At 40.6% G+C, this 22393-nt stretch overlaps 1 protein-coding gene across 1 annotated transcript; it reads left to right on the top strand.

The window, feature by feature from the left end:
• Positions 1 to 3929: 3929 nt before the first annotated feature.
• Positions 3930 to 22163, top strand: fmoda (fibromodulin a). The gene is made up of 3 exons (XM_068007853.1): positions 3930 to 3978; positions 10982 to 11898; positions 20054 to 22163. Exons 2-3 carry the CDS (start codon positions 10983 to 10985, stop codon positions 20203 to 20205), a joined length of 1068 nt encoding a protein of 355 aa, XP_067863954.1. The 5' UTR covers positions 3930 to 3978; position 10982; the 3' UTR covers positions 20206 to 22163.
• The last annotated feature ends 230 nt before the right edge of the window (positions 22164 to 22393 follow it).

Raw genomic sequence — 22393 nt, 5'->3', positions numbered from 1 at the left:
TTTTAAAATAAATTTAGCACCTCATTCCCACTCTACACCCAATTCCCACTCTCACCAAACACTCTTTGGGTAAAGAGGTATCCAAAGGATTGGGTTTATTAGTGATTATCTCATATTTATGACCTCTAGTTTTGAACCCCCCCCCAATTGGAAACATTTTCTCTACGTCTACCTTACCAAACCCTTTCATTATCCTAAAGACCTCTATCAGGTCACCTCAGCCTTCTCTTTGCTAGAGAAAAGAGCCGCAGCCTGTTCAGTCTTTCCTGATAAGGATATCCTCTCAGTTCTGGTATCATCCTTGTGAATCTTTTTTTGTACCTTCTCCAATACCCCTATGTCCTTTTTATAATATGGAGACCAGAACTGTGCACAATACTCCAAGTGTGGTTTAACCGAGGTTCAATACAAGTTTAACATAACCTCTCTGATTTTCAATTCTATTCCTCTAGAAATGAACCCCAGTGCTTGGTTTGCTTTTTTTATGGCCTTATTAACCTGCATCGCTACTGTTAGTGATTTGTGTACCTGCACCTCTTGATCCCTTTGCTCTCTACTCATTTAGACTCTGATTATCCAGTATGAGGCCTCCTTATTCTTCCTTGCCAAAATGCACCACTTCACACTTATCTATATTGAAATTCATTTGCCAATTACACGCCCATTCTGCAAGTTTATTAATGTCTTCCTGCATTTTGTTGCTTTCTTCCTTTTATATTAACTACACCTCCCAATTTGGTGTCGTCCGCAAATTTTGAAATTGTACTTCCAATTCCCGAGTCCGAATCGTTAATGTATATTGTGAACAACATTTATAATTTGCGTAATCTGCTGTTTACGGTTACAGATCACCTACAAATTTGTCGGATGCAACGGGAACACATAGAGGAATTTCCATTTTCTGAAATTTGATTGCAGCAACTCCAACTGTAGCTCTCAGAAACTTAGAAGTGGAAAAGACCGGCCAAACCAAAAAGAAAACCCAAAAACCAGGAACAAAAGCAACCAAAAATGCAAAGAGCACAAATTCAACAAGCAAGGCAGCATGAAAAATCACAACAGACTTTAAAGAATGCAGTGTGTCAAAGGTTAGAATGTGCCTTCCCATCATTATCCATTTTATATGGGCCAGCTCAGCTCACAGTGTATTGTAGGCAAGAAATATGGGAAATCTCACTTTCAAATAGCTTTAAAATATTTGCATAATTTTAAGGTCTCAATGCGGTTCCCACACACTATGTGTGAGAACACGCTAATGCTGACACAAAGTCCTGGCAGAAGATCATACTCTGTGCAAATCAGGCGGGAATTGTGGGCAAGGGGTTTGCCACATAATTTCCTGGCCCACGATTGCACATTCCGTGCCAACCTATTAGCTGGGGAAAATCAGCCTTTTGGTGTCAGAGGAAGACAAAGAGAATCAAAATATCACAGTGTGAGAGACAGAAAAACACAAGAGAAACAGCGAGAGAGAAAGACCCCAGAAGGTCCAAGCAGTCATCAGATTTCTGCCCGTCAGGAGTTGTGCATTCCACACACTGCAAGCATAGGCCCAGAAATTCAGACACTCCCATCTTTGGGCGTGCGGGTGGGTGGGTGGGGGGGGGGGCAGGGTACATTCCCTGTGCCTGAATGGTGAGGCCAGAGGCTCCCCAGATATTGGGCCTCGGGCCTCATTATAATGGAGTCGACATGGCATCAGAGCCCACGGGTGAAGAGTTGTGCAGTATCGCAGCTGAATTTATAGTTCTTTTGGATTCTGTATTCTAGATTCATCATGTACTTTGAGTTATATCAAGTCTACAGTACAGAAACAGGCCAGACAGCCCAACTGGCCTATGCCGGCGTTTATGCTCCACACGAGCCTCTTCCTGCCCCTCTTCATCTAACCCTATCAGCATATCCTTCTATTCCTTTCTCCCCTGTATGCTTATCTAGCTTCCCTTTAAATGCATCTATGCTATTTGCCTCAACTACTCCTTTTGGTAGCACATTCCACATTCTATCCACATTCTGGGTAAATAAGTTTCTCCTGAATTCCCTATTGGATTTATTAGTGACTATCTTATATTTATATTTATGACCTCTAGTCACCCCCACAAGTGGAAACATTTTCTGATATCGTAGCTGATATCATCTTCCCATAATTAGGACTGAGGGTCCCCAGGAGTATGTTATTATTTGCAGGGGTCCCACAGATAATATTTGAAAATCACTGTTTTAGGCTCATTCATTGAAACTTCTAGTTCGTTTCTCATAATTTATTCAAATCATTTTATTTACCTGTAGCTCTCAGCATTTTGGAGATCTGAATCCTGTTCTCCCCAAATGTTTTTCTACAATGAACATAAATATAGCTCCACGAGTCTTTCCTCATAACTTGAAACCCCAAGTTCCTAAATCACTTTCGTTGCTGTCTTCTAAATCCTGTCAAATGCATCAATGCAGTTGTGAATGCAGTTGCGAATGTATCTTCAGGTGATGTATACACCAGGTTAGAATAACTTAAACTCCTAGTTAGATAGCCTCAAGAGGTATCCTGATATTTGATTAGTAAATTTGATAACCACTTCAAATTAACTCACCTGCTGATCTTGTGAAAGCCTCAATACATTAAAAAATTTCAAATACATTCATCTGAATTTAAATTAAGCCAGGACATAAGTCAGACATAATTGAATTACAAGTCTACTCATGCACTGGTGTATCCTGCTTATCTGAATTCAAATAAGAATTCACAGCAGGCTGTTATGCCAGCCAGACTTGTCTTGTCTGAGCCGAGTGGAATCTGGCATGTGACAGTAAAAGAGTTCGACCTCTGTACTGGAGCAGTGTGTAAAGCCCGTTTGCTCGTTTCCCAGTGAGCTCAGGCCCAGTTTACATCCAGTCGTTCTCACATTCACTCTGCATCCCAAGATACACAAAGACATAGCAATGCCCCTACAATTCGCACAGAACCAAATTCCTGCACCTACATCACATTCCATGAGACTTGCTTACTGATATATGTATGTAGATAGAAGTGAATACTTTTCACCTTTGCATATATTTTCGCAGTTATCCACATATTGTCAACACACAACTCCTTGTTGTTTTGAGTTCTTTTTCCTGCTCAAGCATTAATCAATAATACAGAAAAACTGAACATAGGAATGCATAGCCGGAATATTACCAACTCTACGTCTGGGCTTTTTGGTTGTAGTTTTTGATGGAAATTCATAATGTACCTGTCCTTTATAATTGAAATCTTTCTTTAATTTAAATTCTAGTAAATGGGGGTCTTAGGGAGTTGTGGATTCCATTAGTTGCCCTTCTCAGCTGTGTGTTGCTGCAAAATTTCTCAAATTGCAACAGCAGGACGCACAAGACTGGAATTTCAGACTAAAGATCAAAGAGATCTCTGGGGAACTGAAGGGTGGCACCTCATCACTTTGAACTGGGAATGAAAACTAAAACTGTAAACATGAAACAAAATATTACAATGATTAAAACTGGACATTGTCATTGAACAAAAAAAGAGTTCCCTTCCTTAATACATATTAATTGGAGTTATCATTTTACTTACTTTTGTTAAAGCACAGCAAGTTAGTAATGGTGTTGTTACTGAATGCCATTGATTTTTGATGCATGAAGGCTTGTTTTTTTTTTAATGACAGGTATATAAAACAGCTTGAAACTTCCACCCTTGCGCGTTTAATTGCGGTTCCCATTTATAATGAGAGAGACAGAGTTAATCAAGAAATATAAAAAGCAAAAATAATAATCCCTTTCACAGCTCACAAATTTCTGCAGTATCAAGTTGACACAAGGTTATAAAAGGACAGTTGTGTATTTTAACTGGGAGCAGTCCAGTAATCAGACTGCTCACTGTCCCTGGCATGCAATCATTCACAAACTGCTAGAATGTTAAACGCCTCCTTGAAATGAAACGCCTCAGTTGAACAGCCAAGGAGACAGGAGCTTTACCTGGGAATTCAGGTTGGTACCGGTATATATGGAATTTTTATACCTATGCGAATTTTTTACAGCAAGATCTATATTTATTCATCGAGATTATTCACAATAACTTTATACATGGAAGGATTAGTACGTGCATTTCTGAGAAAATATCTGGCATGCTGTTAGATACAACTAAAATATCAAAATCCTTTATATTTTGAGTGTACAAAGTCAAAAATCATCATAGTTATCAGGTTAGTCATAATCATGGTATCACTATGAATTCAGCTATGCAGCATGGCTAGAAAAAAATAGTCATTTTGCAGTTCAAATGAATCAGACAGTAATGAGTAGATGCTTTCTTCATGGGAAATGTTTTTGTTGTATTTTGTACCAGTGCTGCTGTTTGTCTTCCTATTATTTCACCTGATCATACTGCTACAATGCTGAGGAAGATTAGAATGCAGCAACTACATAGCAACAGTCTTTGCACTCCCTAAAAGTAATTAATTGTATCTAGTGCTTTGAGGCATTTCAAAGATGTGGTAAGGCGTTACTTGCAATCTTATTCTGATAATTCAAAGTCAGTTTTTTTAAATTGAGAAAAGGAAGAATGTTATGCTGATAGGGTTAGATGAAGTAGGGTGGGAGGAGGCTCGTGAGGAGCATAAACACCAGCATAGATCAGTTGAGCCGAATGGCCTGTTTCTGTGCTGTAAATTCTATGTGATTGTATGTAAATTGAATTATTCAGTCATTAAGCAATTGCATTAAAATGATTTTAGAGTTATTTTATATAAACTATGCAGCAATTCAAATTAAGCAACTTCAAACTAACAGGAGTAGACTGTAAATGCAAGAATTTCTTTCTCCTAGAAGAGGGGAATTGGAAAGTTAGAGAAAATATGTCACTGAGGAAATGATGAGTGTCATGCCATTGTGCTATGAAGTAAATATTCTCATCACTTGACGCCTTTGAACTCTTTGGTACTGATCCCAGGTTTCATTGGTATATCGGGTCAGCAGTCAGAGTTCTGGGCAATATGGATACATTACTACAGTTTGGTATCAGAGCTGGTCTTTTCTGGCCAAATTAAACACAGTGGGGGGAAGGAGGGGTGAAGGGAAGCACAGATCTTTAAAAATGTGATTTATTATAAGAAAGAATGAATTTGTAATCATGTAGCGCCTTTCATGACCTCAGGATGTCCCAAAGTGCTTTACTGCCAATGAAGTACTTCTGCAGTAAAATCAATGTTATAATGTAGGAAATGCGGCAACCAATTTACGCACAGCAAGGTCCTACAAACAGCAATGAGATAATGACCAGATCATCTGTTTTAGAGATGTTGGTTGAGGGATAAATGTTCGCCAGGACTCCAAGGAGAACTCCCCTGCTCTTCTTCAAAATTGAGCCATGTGATCTTCTTACGTCCACCTGAGAGGAGAGATGGGGCCTCGGTTTAGCATCTCATCTTTAGAGCAGAGAAGGTTGAGAGGAGATTTGATAGAACCGTTTAAATTCATGAAGGGTTTCGATAAAGTAAATAAAGAGAAACTGTTCCCATTGGCGGAAGGGTCGAGAACCAGAGGACACAGATTTAAGGTGATTGGCAAAAGAGCCAAAGGTGACATGAGGAAAAAGTTTTTTACTCAGCGAGTAGTTATGATCTGGAATGCGCTGCCTGAAAGGGTGGTGGAAGCAGATTCAATCGTGGTTCTCAAAAAGGAATTGGATGAATACTTTCGGGAAAAAATTTGCAGGGCTAAGTGGAAAGAGCAGGGGAATGGGACTAACTGGATTGCTCTTACAAAAAGCAGGCACAGGCTCGATGGGCCGAATGGCCTCCTCCTGTGCTGTAACCATTCTATGATTCTATGATCCAAAAAAACGGCATCTCTGACAGTCAAACATGGGATGAGGCAAGATATTTATACAAGTATAGAAAGGTAGCGCTTCAAAAAGATACATATGCTAGGATTCCTCAAATACCGTCTTCAGTCAAGTTTAGTATCTTCACAAGAATCAATAGTTACAAAACATGAATTACTTTTACGGTGCAGGATTAGAAGAATTTAAAGTCTGTAGGATTAAAATTCACGTCCTTAGAGGAATCTGAAGGAGATTTTCAAACTCATCTGAACCCTACCTAAAGTTTCGCCTTCTTTTCAGCAACTTCTATAGAGGGATATGGGCCAAGTGCAGGCAATTGGGACTAGCTTAGTGGTATAAACTGGGCGACATGGACATGTTGGGCCGAAGGGCCTGTTTCCATGTTGTAACTTCTATGATTCTATGATTCTATGATTCTCAAGGGGCCCTTTTTTTTTCTGCCTCCTGCAGTTTCATTTCTAAAACGACAAAATCTAAAATCCACTCTGGTGCTATCGCTTGCAATTAATATTAAATTTGTACACAATCGTTTCAAAGAATCAAACAGACACATCTGCACTCTTTTGACATTCTAGATCTAATTTGAAATGAGCTGCTACGTTCTTCCATGCCTTTCTGCAAAGGGATTGAAGTCTCAGGATAAAGAATTCCAGCTTCAGACTAAAGAATCTGCTAGAATCAAGACAATTAAAACTTGGTAGCAAAAATATCAGAGGGTGTGAAGCATTGTGTCACAAATACACTGTATGTGCAGAAGATTATTTTTCTTTGTTCTTTCCCAAAATTAAGTTACAGTTTGGCAAGAGATCTATTTCACTTAGCTTCAGAAGATTTTCCCATCTGTTTTCAAAAAAAAAGCAGTTCCTATTATCACAGGAATTTTAGATATCTGTTGCTAAGATATCACTCAGGTGATGAGATGAGAACAAGAAAGTAGCATTGATGGAGTTACATTGAAACTACAGCACAGAAACAGGCCATTCGGCCCAACTGGTCTATGCCAGCATTTATGCTCCACATGAACCTCCTCCCTCCCTACTTCATCTCACCCTATCAGGATACCCGTCTATTCCTTTCTCCCTCGTGTGCTTATCTGACTTCCCCTTAAATGCATCTATGCTATTTGCCTCAACTACTCCTTGCGGTAGCGTGTTCCACATTCTTTGGGTAAAGAAGTTTCTCCTGAATTCCCTATTGGATTTATTAGCGACTATCTTATATTTATGGCCCCTAGTTTTGGTCTCTCCCACAAGTGGAAACATTTTCTCTATGTCTTATCTTAAAGACCTCTATCAGGTCACCCCTCAGCCTTCTCTTTTCTAGAGATGTTTGGGGGAGCGCTTCTTACTGATAGGGGCAGAGAGAAAAGAGTGTGGGTTGAATTTTCAGCCTTTCTGCATGGTGGAAAAGGGGCCTTGTTGCCTCGAAAATGGCGGGCAATGACTTAGCATCCTGTTGCTGCTGTTACAGTGGCCATGAGAATGTTCACTGGGGCCTACTGCTGGGCAGACGGAGCGGCCCCCGGGTCAGATGTTCGGCCCATTTATAATGGAATTTGGGGGTCCTACGTCGTCAATAGGACCCCGATTGCCATTTTTGGACTGAACTGGCCGGAACATACGCTGTGAGCGCTCTGACCAGTATCAGCTGGCCGCCCAGCCAAAAGAGGACCACAAGGGTAAGATCCTCATTCTTTTAGTGGGGCTGGGAGGAGGATGAGGATTGCTTCTCCAGCCTCTACCATTCCAGCCTGGGCCACTGCCACTCAAGCTCCCCCGCCTCCATACCACCCTCCCCAACGGAACAATCTTTTCCGGCCTGGAGCCAGCGCGCTGCCCCGATGAGCTCGAACTCCAGCCTCTGCCTGCCGGCCCGATGAAAATGAAGCTCGGCCCTCAAAGCAGACAAGGCCTCCCACTGCCGCTACAGCGCGGCCAGTTGGCACGTTCCTCCAGCCAGTCGCTGGAAGTCCCCTCTTCCTCTAAGGCAGGAGTGGGGGGAGGGAAGATTCACCCCTATGTATTTAACAATGCAACCGTTCCATCTAATCTAAGATAGCAAGAAAGATTTTTTAAAATAGCTTGTCTATATAACACTTATCTTTGTTGTCACATTCTCAGGATGTCCCAAAGTAATTCACAGCCAATTAATTACTTTTATGAAATACTGTCACTGTTTTGCAAAGGCAAATACAGCTGTTCCAAGCCGTACACAGCAAGGAGATGAATATCCAACAAATCTGTTTCTGGTGCTGACGGTTGAGGGAATAATGTTGGCCAGGGCACTGGGAGATCTCCCTGCTTTTCTTCGAATAATGCCATGGGGTCTTTTATGTCCACCTGAACAGGCAGACAGTGGCTTGGGTTAATACCTCATCTGAAAGGCAGCACCTCTGACAGTGCAGCACTCCTTCAGTACTGCACTGAGGTCTTGTTTCAATGGGAATCAATGGTTGCTCTTTATGAGGAACAGGACCTTGGTTTTGGCTGTATAAAGAATTTCTTATGTCTACACAAAAGGCCTTTTCTATTTTTTGTTTTGAACATTAACAAAATCCAGAATAGTGGAATCTGGAAACTATTTTTTTTCCATTCAAAGTACAGAATTCTCACAGTAAAGTGAAACTGTTTTAAATAAATATTTTTGCTTCCATGATCGTCAAAAGGGGCATTATGTGTAAGTCTTTCTGTGGGTTTCCATCAATAAACCTAGAATGAATGAATTCGTATATTTCACATTTTTGGATTTTTTTAACCTCTTGTTAAATAAAAAAGAGCCAAAATACACACCAATGTAACAGAAAACCATGACTGGCTTGTGGCAATTTATTTAACTGTTAGTTTTCTCTTGCTACAGCTGTACTTTGGAAATAATATTAAAACTTTGTACTTTGCAAAGAACATCAAAATCTTTTTGGGTAACCATCCATTTTTGCAACATTTTTATTGGGAAAATGAATATAAGAAATTGCATTGGATGCAATAGCCCAGGAACAAGACAGGAGTGGTCAAGGAGGATTGGAACTTTTATAGGTTCTCTTTAAATCATGATGTGGATTTAAATCAGGCCACAAAGACTATTCCTGAAATTGGTCAGTATGCGGTACCTGATCAGGTGACTCACATGTTAGATGTCAAATTACCCCCACAGTGACAGAGCAGAATACCAACAGATTCCAATCACATTGATTATAGAACCCAATCATGACCTAATCATTTCAATCAGTGCTTGGTTTAACAACTGCATCAGTTGTGTGTGTTTGCTCTGAAGTGACAGCAGCTTGAACACATTCAAAGAGTTTGCCCAGTGCTTTTCAATGAGAAACCTGTGCAAATTTAACAGAAGACCAAATAAGTAGCTGTAAACGGGATATAGATAGGTGGATTGTGGAGTTTTTACAATGACTTCCATCTTTTATCCAAAATAAGTCCTGTGAGCTCTTTAATCTAAAACTGTGACTGCAGTGATTTTCTTGGTCATTCTTCTCACTAATCACAACAATTGAATATTTATTAGCCTCTCCAATACAGCCTGATATACCATTTCTCCCCCATGGGGTATCTTTGAAAACACGATGCTTTTCTTTTTACACATTTTCTTGATGCAAAACTGACCTTCATACAATTTTGATATTTTACAGAAATGGCATTTAATTTCCCCAAGCATTAAAAGTTAAACATAAAATTAATTTAATTAAGTATGAAAAGTTTTCTGGCAAGTGAATTTAGAGAGAGCAACTGACTACCTAACTATTGCTGGTCTCGGTATTTCCTCTTAAAACTACTCTTGGACAACACTAGAAATCATGTCTGATTATTTGTAACACATTAACCACATTTTCCTAGTCCTCCAACCATTTCATTTGAAACATTATTTAAACTTCCATCTCATTTACTTCAAAGTATAAAGCACTTTGTTAGAGAGTCAAAGTACTTAGTTACTCCCCTCTTCCTTAAAAATCCTTCTAAAACAAAGAATTAAGATAATCCAGTTGCAACCAATATGTATAGACTTGTAATGGGGAATCAAAAGTTGGTTCCCATAATTAAGTCTAAATAATTCTCTTAAAGGGAGCAATGAATCTGACATAAAGGAGCATTTGCATCTATACCATGAGACATTTTCATTTTCTCAATGCTTAAAGGCTCAGATTTGATGTTATGCTCCTTTGGGGTAATTTTCACTTTTGGTGATAGTGTAAAATGGGAAATATCGGATTGGGAGCCCGTTATGCATCTCTTCTCCTGATTTTCTTTTCCATTGACTTCAGGTGTATGATGGCCATCTGATCCAATATCACCTGTTTCACACTGTCGCCAAAAGTTAAAATGACCTTGATTGGGTGTTAAGCTGAGACCACCAGAATCAATTTAGTGAGCCGATGAATTTAACACAGTGCATTTGAATAGCAGGAAACACTTATTGATCTATTGAACGGTGGATTCAGGTCAAATAAATGAATCATGGAGAGGGTACAGAAAACATGTACTCGGATCTTGGCAGGATGAGATGCTATAAGTTAGAGGAGAAATTAGAGAAACTGGAACTCTTTTCATTAGAACAGAGGAAGTTAAGACAACCTCTATTAGAGGTGTTCAGAATTATGAGGAGTTTTGATAAAGTCAATTGGCAAAAATATTTCCATTGGCCAGTGATCACAAAAGAACAAAGAGAGAGGTTAGTAACATTTTTTTGTATGCAAAGAGTTATTAGGGCATAGAATGCCCTACCAGAAACAATGATGGGAGCAGAATCCATAATGGGTTTTAAAGGGAAAGTAGATAAATATTTGAAAACAAAACATTTCAAAGGGTCTGGGGAAAGTGCAGGGGATTGGGACTAAGTGAATAGCTTCTTCAGAGAATCAGCACAAGCACAAGTCAATAGCCTCTTTCTGTGCTGTAAAGTACTATGAATTGGACCAATGCTTGAAGAAGATATGTTTATAAACCGTGCCGGTAAATCATTACTAATACCTACTGACAATTCTTTTAACCGTAGCAGTTATTTTTTGAAATGCCCATTCTAAGTGAAGCAGATTGTTCAAGGTAACTGGTAACATTCTTCCACCTAGCTCACTTGATTCGACATTAACTTATTTACAGTAGCAAAGTACTAAGATTATTTTTATGAACTTTAAATTCCCAGGATGAAGCTGACTCACCTGCTGGTGTTTGCGACCCTTTTTGGAGGAGGTGCCTGCCAGTACACTTATGGATATTTTAATTGGATCTCTCGTATTATGGGATATTCTCGGCCATACAGAAATCAATATTTTGAGACTGAGCCTGCCCCTCCATTGGCAACCGATTGCCCTGCCATGTGTACTTGCCCTCCTGTGTTCCCCACAGCTATGTACTGTGATACCCGTAAATTAAAATACATCCCCAAAGTGCCAGCCCGGATGAAGTATGTTTACCTGCAGAACAACCAGATTGATGCTGTTCCAGATGGAGCATTTGACAATGCCACTGGCCTTGTCTGGGTTGTCCTCCATCGGAATAAAATCTCCAATGAAAAGATAGGCAAAAAGGTGTTCTCCAAGCTGAAAAACCTCGAGAGAGTATACTTGGGCCATAACAGCCTGACCAAGATTCCCTTTCCTTTGCCGAGGTCGTTGAGGGAACTGAGAGTTGCAGGAAACAAGATTTCAAAAGTCCAATCCAATGTATTGGAGGGGCTTGACAACTTAACCATGCTGCTACTGAATGACAACCAACTGGAAGATATTGGAGGGTCTCTCAAAGTTTTAAAGTCTTTATCTTTTCTGGACCTTAGCAACAACCATTTAAAAAAGCTCCCTGATGAACTTCCAGACACCCTCCATCAGCTGTATCTGGACTTTAATCACATCAGCACAATTCCTAAGGAGTACTTCAGGAAATTTCCTAAACTTCAGTATGCGAGGATTTCAAACAACGAACTGACAGATAAAGGGATACCATTAAACACATTTAATGTGTCCAGTTTAATTGAGCTGGATCTCTCGCATAATAAACTGCAGACGATTCCTCCTGTCAACGAGAACTTGGAAAACCTGTATCTTCATGCCAACAAAATCAAAGGTGAGTGAGACATGATTCCTTTATGAAAGGACTAGGAGTTTTTCTCTGAGTTTCCAGTGAACTGCCCCGACTCACTATTAGTTATCAATAATAGAGATGGTGGGAAATATTACCCTCCCTGGAGTAAAGCTTCTTTTCTGAGGTGAAGATTGAAGGGAGTCCATTGCCATATTAGACTGTTATTCAACTTCACCGTATTGTATATAATATTGTATTGCAATTGTATCTAATGCTACAACTTAGTTTTATTGTCTATTTAATAAAAACTAAGATAAGTCTAAGTTAGCTGATCTTAGCTGGGGGCGGTGGTAAGGGCACTAAAATTCACCTCAATGGCCCTTGGTCTAGGAGGGGGAAAAAAAATCAAGTAGAGTTCCCACTTCCCAATGTTATTCAGTAACTCCCTTTGTATAATGCACATGTGCTGATGTCTCACGAGGCCAGGATCAGGATTAGCTGTGATTTCGCCCCCCCCACCAACCCCACATCAGAATAGTCTGCTTCACCCACTGTCTAGGCTCACACATGAAGGGGAGGCGACTTGGGCAAGGTACCAGAGGCTGGCCATATGTAAAATCCATTATAAGAACATAAGAACATAAGAAATTGGAGCAGGAGTAGGCCAATCGGCCCCTCGAGCCTGCTCCGCCATTCAATAAGATCATGGCTGATCTGATCCCAACCACAAATCTAAAGAACACAAGAAGTCGGAGCAGGACCCGGCCACATAGCCCCTGGGCCCTCTCCGCCACCCACAGGGCATTGACCGATCCGAACTCAGCTTCATGTCCAATTTCCTGCCCGCTCCCCATAACCCCTAATTCCCTTTACTTCTAGGAAACTGTCTATTTCTGTTTTAAATTTATCTAATGATGTAGCTTCCACAGCTTCCTGGGGCAGCAAATTCCACAGACCGACCACCCTCTGAGTGAAGAAGTTTCTCCTCATCTCAGTTTTGAAAGAGCAGCCCCTTATTCTAAGATTATGCCCCCTAGTTCTAGTTTCACCCATCTTTGGGAACATCCTTACTGCATCCACCCGATCAAGACCCTTCACAATCTTATATGTTTCAATAAGATCGCCTCTCATTCTTCTGAACTCCAATGAGTAGAGTCCCAATCTACTCAACCTCTCCTCATATGTCCGCCCCCTCATCCCCGGGATTAACCGAGTGAACCTTCTTTGTACTGCCTCGAGAGCAAGTATGTCTTTTCTTAAGTGTGGAGACCAAAACTGTATGCAGTATTCCAGGTGCGGTCTCACCAATACCTTATATAACTGCAGCAATACCTCCTTGTTTTTATATTCTATCCCCCTAGCAATAAAAGCCAACATTCCGTTGGCTTTCTTGATCACCTGCTGCACCTGCATACCAACTTTTTGATTTTCTTGCACTAGGACCCCCAGATCCCTTTGTACTGCAGTACTTTCCAGTCTCTCGCCATTAAGAAAATAACTTGCTCTCTGATTTTTCCTGCCAAAGTGCATAACCTCACATTTTCCAATATTATATTGCATCTGCCAAATCTCCGCCCACTCACCCAGCCTGTCTATATCCCCTTGCAGGTTTTTTATGTCCTCCTCACTCTCTACTTTCCCTCCCATCTTTGTATCATCTGCAAATTTTGATATGTTGCACTCGGTCCCCTCCTCCAAATCGTTAATATAGATTGTAAAGAGTTGGGGACCCAGCACCGACCCCTGTGGAACACCACTGGTTACTGGTTGCCAGTCCGAAAATGAACCATTTATCCCAACTCTCTGCTTCCTGTTTGATAACCAATCCTCCACCCATGCCAGAATATTACCCCCAATCCCGTGATTTTTTATCTTAAGTAATAATCTTTTATGTGGCACCTTGTTGAATGCCTTCTGGAAGTCTAAATACACTACGTCCACTGGTTCCCCTTTATCCACCCTATACGTTATATCCTCGAAGAACTCAAGCAAATTTGTCAGACATGACTTCCCCTTCATAAAGCCATGCTGACTTTGTCCTATTAAATTATGCTTATCTAAATGTTCCGTTACTGTCTCCTTAATAATAGACTCCAAAATTTTACCCACCACAGATGTTAAGCTAACTGGCCTATAATTTCCAGCCTTCTGCCTACTACCCTTTTTAAATAACGGTGTTACATTAGCAGTTTTCCAATCTGCCGGGACCTCTCCTGAGTCCAGGGAATTTTGGAAAACTATCACCAAAGCATCCACAATCCCTACTGCCACTTCCCTCACGACCCTAGGATGGAAGCCATCAGGTCCAGGGGATTTATCCGCCTTGAGTCCCATTATTTTACTGAGTACCATCTCTTGAGTGATTTTAATCGTATTTAGCTCCTCCCCCCCGAGAGTCCCCTGTTTGTCCAGTGTTGGGATATTCTTAGTGTCCTCTACTGTAAAGACTGAAACAAAATATTTGTTCAGCATTTTTGCCATCTCCATGTTTCCCACCATTAATTTCCCGGTCTCATCCTCTAAGGGACCTATGTTTGCCTTAGCCACCCTTTTTCTTTTTATATAACTATAGAAACTCTTGCTATCTGTTTTTATATTTTTTGCTAATTTCTTTTCATAATCTAACTTCCCTTTCTTAATCAATCCTTTAGTTACTTTTTGCTGTCTTCAGAGGAAGGGGGAAAATAAAAAGATAAATGGTGTAAACCACCTCAGAACTAACTCAATTTTTACAAAACACAGTGGGTCTCATTGCTGTATGCATGCAGCCAGGTGTTCTTAAGAGTATTTCAATAAAGTGGGGCAAGTGTTGGTGTATTATTGCTGCAATATCATTCCTTTTGTGTTACTGCCCCATTACTGCTCTATGCGTCACTTACGTTGCTCTTTAATTTACTTTGAAAAGCATGGCAACCATCGTCGGTCCACTTGAGGAAAAGGAAGATTTTAAGGTCGGCTGGATAATAACCCAAAATTGGGGGTTCAGTATAAAAAGAGTTCAAAAGTTCAGTCTGAAGAAGGTATTTGGCCCAAAACTTTGGTTTTATTATCCTACTTTAAAAATATATTTCCAGCTCTTGTACACAAAATTATAAGTTGAAGGGATGGATGAGTGTCAAATCTAAACCAAAAATCTGAAATGAGCAGACTCGGATTGAAGTTCAAATATTTGGGGAAAATGGAACAGAATTCTGGTGTCATTCAGATGTCTCTGGCCCTTTAAGAAACTGAGATTGTGCATATACTAAGGAAGTGTTTGTCAGATCATGTCCCTTCTGTTCATATATAACTCCATTTGATAAATTTGCATATCTGGAAAGGACTGATTGATGTAGGTTGATGTTTATATAACTACATTTTTATTTAGTTCTCCTACTGGTCCAATAACAGTGTACACATCAGTCTATCAAAATGTTCTACTGGCCTAGTCAGGGAAATGCTGTTCTAAGTTCCCTGGTAGGTAATTGGGAGGAATGGATATGAATGCATTGCTAAGTGATCTGGTGAGAAAAGGCAACATTGTTCCTTGGTGAGTTTGTGTGTACACATTCCAGGGAGAGGAAGACAAGAACTCATCTTTGTCCCCGAGTATTCTGGGATGGGGTCCATCTATTTTCCCTGACCGGCTAATGTAAACAGTGAGTGCTGATCACGCCACCAATCTTAATGATGTCAAGAATTTACTGAGGCTGAGTTTTACGGAGCAGAATTATCATTTGTAACAATACAGTCATGAAGCCAGCTTTGAGTTAGCAACAGCTGTGCGTATGTTAATTAAATTCCCGTAAGTTCTTACTCCTGATGTTCTGATTCTTATGATTCTGATTCTTACTGAAACCTTGATGGAAAGTGTGTGCGTGTACGAACATTGGGTGGAAACAGAATTGGGCTTGGCTATGATGCCTTTCATGGTTGAATGGCCTATTGATACTCCGGCCCTGGATTTCCATGAGGCCAGCACTGTACACCCCATGTTAGTGAGCCAGAAGCAATGTGGGCCATTGTTGTAAGTTCCCACCAGGACCTATTTGGGACAGAATCTCTCTCCAGTCCAAACATGACCCATGACTCTGGAGGGGGTAGGGCTAGGGGAACAGGATTCTCACACTGGGAATTTCCTTGGCCACAGCCTCCCTCCGCCTGAACAGTCTGGATGCCAGGATGCTCCCAGCGTACAGGTCTGCTCAGTGATGTATGTATGGGTCTTCTTGCGGGGCCAGGCCTGGGTCGTGGCCTGGTTGCTCAATCAAAATACCAGCACCAGCATAGTTTTCAATCCCCTTATAAAGGGAGCTGATAATGCAGATAGGAATGCATCTTGCTGGCCGCTGCACTGGCGGCTGACCAGCGCCACCTTTAATATTTCTTGCTTTCCTGGCAAGTTTGTTTTATATTCATTTTCAGGATGTGGGCATTGCTGGCAGGGCCAGTATTTATTGCCCATCGCTAGTTGCCCTGAGAAAAAGTGATGGCGAAAAAGTGATGGCGAGCCGCCTTCTTGAGACTGAGTGGCTTGCTAAGAGGCCAGTTAAGAGTTGACCACAATGCTATGGGACTGGAGTCGCTTATAGACTAGACTGGGTAAGGACAGCAGATTTCCTTCCCTAAAGGACATTGGAGCGTCCATAGTGTTGCAAGTGCCTGCCACTGCCATGTAAATTAAGTGACCTCCCCTTGACCTAGATACCCCAGCAGGGTCAGGAGCGGAGGTCATTGGCACCCATTCCACTAATGGAACGGGGCCGAGGATTTTCAGCCCCTCACTATCCACTTGGCTGAGGGAAACTAACACCTGAGAACATTTTCCTGAGCCTGACTCAGCACCTTAAGCTGGCTGGGGGGGAGTAGAGGGGTAAGGGTAGGTGGAAGGAAGGGTGGAGTTGGGGGAGAATTGGAATTTGAGAAAACAATTTCCTGATTACTAGCACCTATCAATCATCTTTCAAATAATAACAAGTTACAAACACATAAAACCGACAGACAGAAAAAGACCATCTGGTCCATCGAGCCTGTGACACACTGTCATGTTACAACTAGCGTCATGACCCCCAGTACTCCCACCAACCAGCACCTATGGAATCTACTGGAAGAGGCAAACAAATAAGATTAAAAATGGCCCTAGGCCAATTGAGGGAAAAGCATTCTGAGAGATTTCACTACCACTCCTGAAGGTGATCAAAACAGGTTCTAGGAGACCATATTGACTACAAAGTACATCACCCAACATCCCACCTATCTTTTGTATACAGTGATATCAGCCTCAGCCAGGAGCTCGGCCAATACCCTTCACAATGCTTGCAGCAAATCCGCACTCACTGGATGAGCTGGCAACTTGTCCCATAAGTCGATGACCCTCTACAAAAAGAAAAACCTCCTGACATCAAAAATAGTTCTATGCTTATGTAACTCATACGCATGTGCCCTCGTTCTACCTAACCGATCGAATTAAAATTGTCTCTATGTTTGAAAAGTCCAGCCCATTCATTACTTTAAATACTTAAATCAAATCTCCCTGAGGTCTATGCTTTTCAAGAGTAAAAAGGCCCAGCTCTCTAAAGCTATCATAATCACTAAGAGCTTTTTAAACTAGGTATAAATTTAGTGGCCCTCCTCTGAACCTTACATCGAGTTATGTCGAAATTACAGCTCAGAAACAGGCCATTCGGCCCAACTGGTCTATGCTGACGTTTATGCTCCACACGAGCCTCCTCCCTCCCTACTCATCTAACCCTGTCAGGATACCTTCTATTCCTTTCTCCCTCTTGTGCTTATCTAGTTTCCCCTTAAATGCATCTATGCTATTTGCCTCAACCGCTCCTTGTGATAGCGCATTCCACAATCTTATCATTCTTTGGTAAAGAAGTTTCTCCTGAATTTCCTGTTGGATTTATTAGTGACTATTTTATATTTACGACCTCTTGTTTTGGACTTCCCCACAAGTGGAAACATTTTCTCTACCTCTACCCTCTCAATCCCTATCATTATCTTAAAGGCCTCTATCAGGCCCCCCACCCACCCCAACCTTCTCTTTTCTAGAGAAAAGAGCCGTAGTCTGTTCAACCTTTCCTGATAAGGATATCCCCTCAGTTCTGGTATCATCCTTGTGAATCTTTTTTGCACCTTCTCCAATGCCTCTACATCCTTTCTATAATATGGAGACCAGAACTGTGCATAATAATCCGAGTGTGGTCTAACTAAGGTTCTATACAAGTTTAACATAACTTCTTTACTTTTCAATTCTATCGGTCTAGAAATGAACCCTAGTGCTTGATTTGCCTTTTTTATGGCCTTATTAACCTGTGTCGCTACTTTTAGTGATTTGTGTATTTGTACCCCTAGATCCCTTTGCTCCTCCATCCTGTTTAGACTCTTATTATCCAAGCAGTATGTGGCCTCTTTATTCTTTCTACCAAAATGTACCACCTCACACTTATCAATATTGAAATTCATTTGCCAATTACCTGCCCATTCTGCAAATTTATTAATGTCCTCTTGCATTTTGATATTCTTCCTTTGTATTAACTAAATCCCCCAATTTGGTGTCGTCTGCAAATTTTGAAATTGTCCTTCCGATTGCTGAATCCAAATCGTTAATGTAAATTGTGAACAACAGTGGTCCCAGCACCGATCCCTGTGGAACACCACTTCCCACCTTTTGCCATTCTGAGTAGCTACCCTTAACATCTACTCTCTGTTTTCTGTTTTGTAGCCAGCTTGCTATCCATTCTGCTACCTGTCCCTGATTCCACATGCTCCACCTTAGCTATGAGTCTACAATGCGGTATCTTATCGAAGGCCTTTTGAAAATCCAAATATATTACATCTACTACATTACCCTTGTCCAATCTTTTTGTTACTTCTTCAAAGAATTCAATAAGGTTGGTCAAGCATGACTTTCCCTTCTGAAATCCGTGCTGATTATTCTTTATTATATTTTCTTTCCCTAGATGTCTTTCTATTATATCTTTGAGTAAAGATTCCATTATCTTTCCTACCACCGATGTTAAGCTAATTGGTCCATAGTTCTCTGGACTTGTTCTATCTCCCTTTTTAAATATAGGAATATTTTCCAGGGCCTCTATATCACCCACCCTGTGAGGGGACCAAAACTGGACACAGTATTCTAAATGAGACTTAACCAGGTCTTGCACAAGGACATTATAGTACTTTTTGTTTTATATTGGATCTTCATAACAATATATCCCAATACTTTATTTGCATTTGCTATAGCTTCGTGGCAGAGTTTGTGAATCTTCAGAGACATGCACTATAATGACTAGTTCTCTTTCCCACTCAACCCTGCATGGTATACACATGCTAAGCATTAACCCTACCCATGTACACTATACTTAATTTATCTACATTATATATCATTGGGCCCATTGCTCCATCGTATTGAGATCAAATTGTAGTGTTTCTTTCTCATTCAAGGTCCTAACACGAGCACAAATCTTTGTGTCATCTGCGAACTTGAAATCAGTTCCCCCAACACCTTCATCCATATCATTAATATAGATACTATATCAAGCGAGAGCTGGGCCTGTTTCTGGCTGGGGTGGAGATGACCTGGTACAAAAGGTAGGTACTGCATAGAATTATCAGGGCTAGAGTGATCTCCTGGACTCGTTTTGATCACCTTGTGGGGAGGGATTCAGATAGGAATTTCCCAGATTTTATTTTAGCCCCAAATTGGCCTGGGTTTTTATCTGGTTTTTCACCTCTCCCAGGAGATCACATGGTTTTGAGTCAGGTAGAGAGTGTATATATTGTGATACACAAGGTATCACAATTGTGTGGGACAGGTTGAATGGACCAAAGGGTCTTTTCCTGAGATATATTTATATGAGACTAACTCCACCGGGTGATCTCTACCTCCTTGGTCTGCTATCAGCTCAACTTGCATTTACCTATAACTGCAGCACTGGTGCAGAAAATCTTTTACACTAATGCTACAATTATGCTGTGAATGTAGCTGAGACTAAAGAACAAGATGAGTAACCAAATGGTCTAAGCAATAAGTATTACAGTTCAGCAACATTTTCCGAAAGCAGTTTATTGTTGTCCATTTCAAAGGATTTACAGCACAGAACAATTGCATATGATGCAATATCTGATGTGCAATCCTTAAGTATCAGTTATGTGTATACTTGTACATTTTCAAACATGTCTCTGACATTTTAATTTGTGGTGTTTGCAGAGATTACTGTGGACAGCTTCTGTAAAACCATGGGATTAATGAACTTCTCCAAGATTCAGGTCCTTCGACTGGATGGCAACAGCATCAAACAAGATAATATACCACATGAAATGCAACACTGTCTTCGTCAAGCTAGAGTCATAGACATTTAATGTATGCTCATACATCTTATCATGTAAACTTTCCTCTATAGCTGGAGTATATAAAGGCTAGGCAACTGCCTTCTTAAGAGGCTTTCCTTGTATGTTATCTCATTCCTGTAGCAGGTGGTTTGATGCAGCAAGAGGGAGAGTTATTATTACTTGGATCCACTCAAGCAATTGCTTCTACTGCCTCTGAGACTTTTTATGCAACATTGCAGCACTCGGGCAGAAAATCGTGCTACACGTGGTGCGTGATTCATTCCAGAATGTGGCATCGCACCAAGTCACTTCTAATCAATCCCCACAAAATTGCTACCTAGCATCAGGAATTTCCACTGACATGGTTATTAATTTATTGCTTCACAATCTCCGTGTAGCCAGGATGGATTTATTGAACTGATAGCTAGTTACATTCCACTAAATTATAAAAGACACCAACCACTGTCCTTTGCCTCTGGTTCAAATACAGTCCAATGAAGTATGATACCAATTGGTTTGTCAATGACATCCATTGTAGATCCTACTTTTGGAAGGATCTACTTAATCCTTGTCTCAACAAGCATGAGGTTGCTGCACCACAGTGCCCTGGGTTACTGATTTAATACTGGATTCTGAGAACAGAAAGGTCACCTAGTGCATGTAATATACAATCTTACGCTATTTTTTCTAATAGCATTTATAAAAGAATCATTATTTAAGTTGAATTTTTCATTTTCATCTTTTTTATTTTGAACCATTTTTATTTCATTACTTTTAGTTCCTAAATAAGTTATGAAGGAACAGGAAGGCAATGACATAATACATGGCTTTTTATTTTAATCATATGTTGATTATTGTTTGCCCTCACTTGCTCAAATCTTTAAACATTTCTTCAAAATTAGGACATTAAACTGTTTGTGAGGACTGGCGTTTTATATGCCCGAGCATTACAGGCTTATGAACTTTAAGTTTATCCTAGCAGGTACTTATCAGTGCCAATTCCCCAATGTTCCTCCCACCCCCATTTCCATTCCTCTCCTTAAAGGTGCCAGGTTCTACATGGGTATCGTCCCAAGGGTGTTGGAAGCCCTGCTATTCCTCACCAAAGTTCCTCATCTGTGACAATGAGTGTCAGCAGCCTATTCTATCATTGAGGGGCGTCACAACTATGCCCATTGCTGCCCTCACTCAATATCCATATACTACATTTTACCCCAGGAGTCATTGGATGGAAACCAGGAACAGAAACCCGGTTGGTTTTGTTTTTCTACCTGGTCCAAGGGCCACTGTGGACAACTGTATTGCCCTGACTGCTGCACCAGTTAATATTGGTTTGTTTAACACAGACCCAAAGACCAAAGCTTGGACCATATGCGTGGCAGTACATTGCTATTTTAACACCTGATTAAAAACAAAATGTATCCTGAGTGAAAAGAGAAGGAAAGATATGTCTTGCTTGAGCCAACTGCAAAAACATGAAATATTTTTAAACCTCCCCCAAGTGTCACTTATCCACATGTCTGTCATTCTGCCCTGATGAGGGAAGTGTGATTTTTTTGAGAAGAATGTCAATGCAGTTTAAAAGGCAACCTCCGTTTGCAGTTATCACCATTGATTCCAGAGCCATGGAAATTGGCACAGGCTGGCAATTCTGCTGACCTGCCCCCAAAATGCCCTAATCCACCCACAGGAGAGTTAGCATCAATATTGGGCACCAGTTCAGAGAACAGGTGGTAAGCACAATGCCCACAAGAAGCCACAGGCCTAGATTGCCAACCTGCTTGCACAGAGTGCTGCTGAGCCTATTTTCTGCTGAGCATGTATAATTTTAAAAATTAGCGATTATATATTGTGGACCAACAATTAAAATAAATCCTTTTTGATGATTCTGCGTAAAATACATTTAATACCAGGCAAATGTTATTTTATCTTGTTTGTCTTCTTTCATTCTTCTTGTATATTACAAAGTTGTCTCGCTTTCTTATTAAAGAACTATGTCTCTGTAAGACTAATTAAAAAATCTTGATTAATGAGAGGTTTAATGGTTTCGACCAAGGCAAGCACTGATATTGATAAACTGTCTACAACTACCAAAATGTGCTCTAGACTACACTATTATTAGTTTTTTGTTTTCGTGGATATAACATTGTATATTGTAGAGTCCTTCACCAATCAGATCGCTGAACCAGAAACCACTGTCTCTTTAACCAAGCACATC

Source organism: Heptranchias perlo, chromosome 27 (genome assembly GCF_035084215.1).
Source record: "Heptranchias perlo isolate sHepPer1 chromosome 27, sHepPer1.hap1, whole genome shotgun sequence".
NCBI classification, from domain to species: domain Eukaryota; kingdom Metazoa; phylum Chordata; class Chondrichthyes; order Hexanchiformes; family Hexanchidae; genus Heptranchias; species Heptranchias perlo.
Note: the sequence above shows the minus strand (reverse complement) of the source record. Positions and strands in the feature narration are given on the sequence as shown.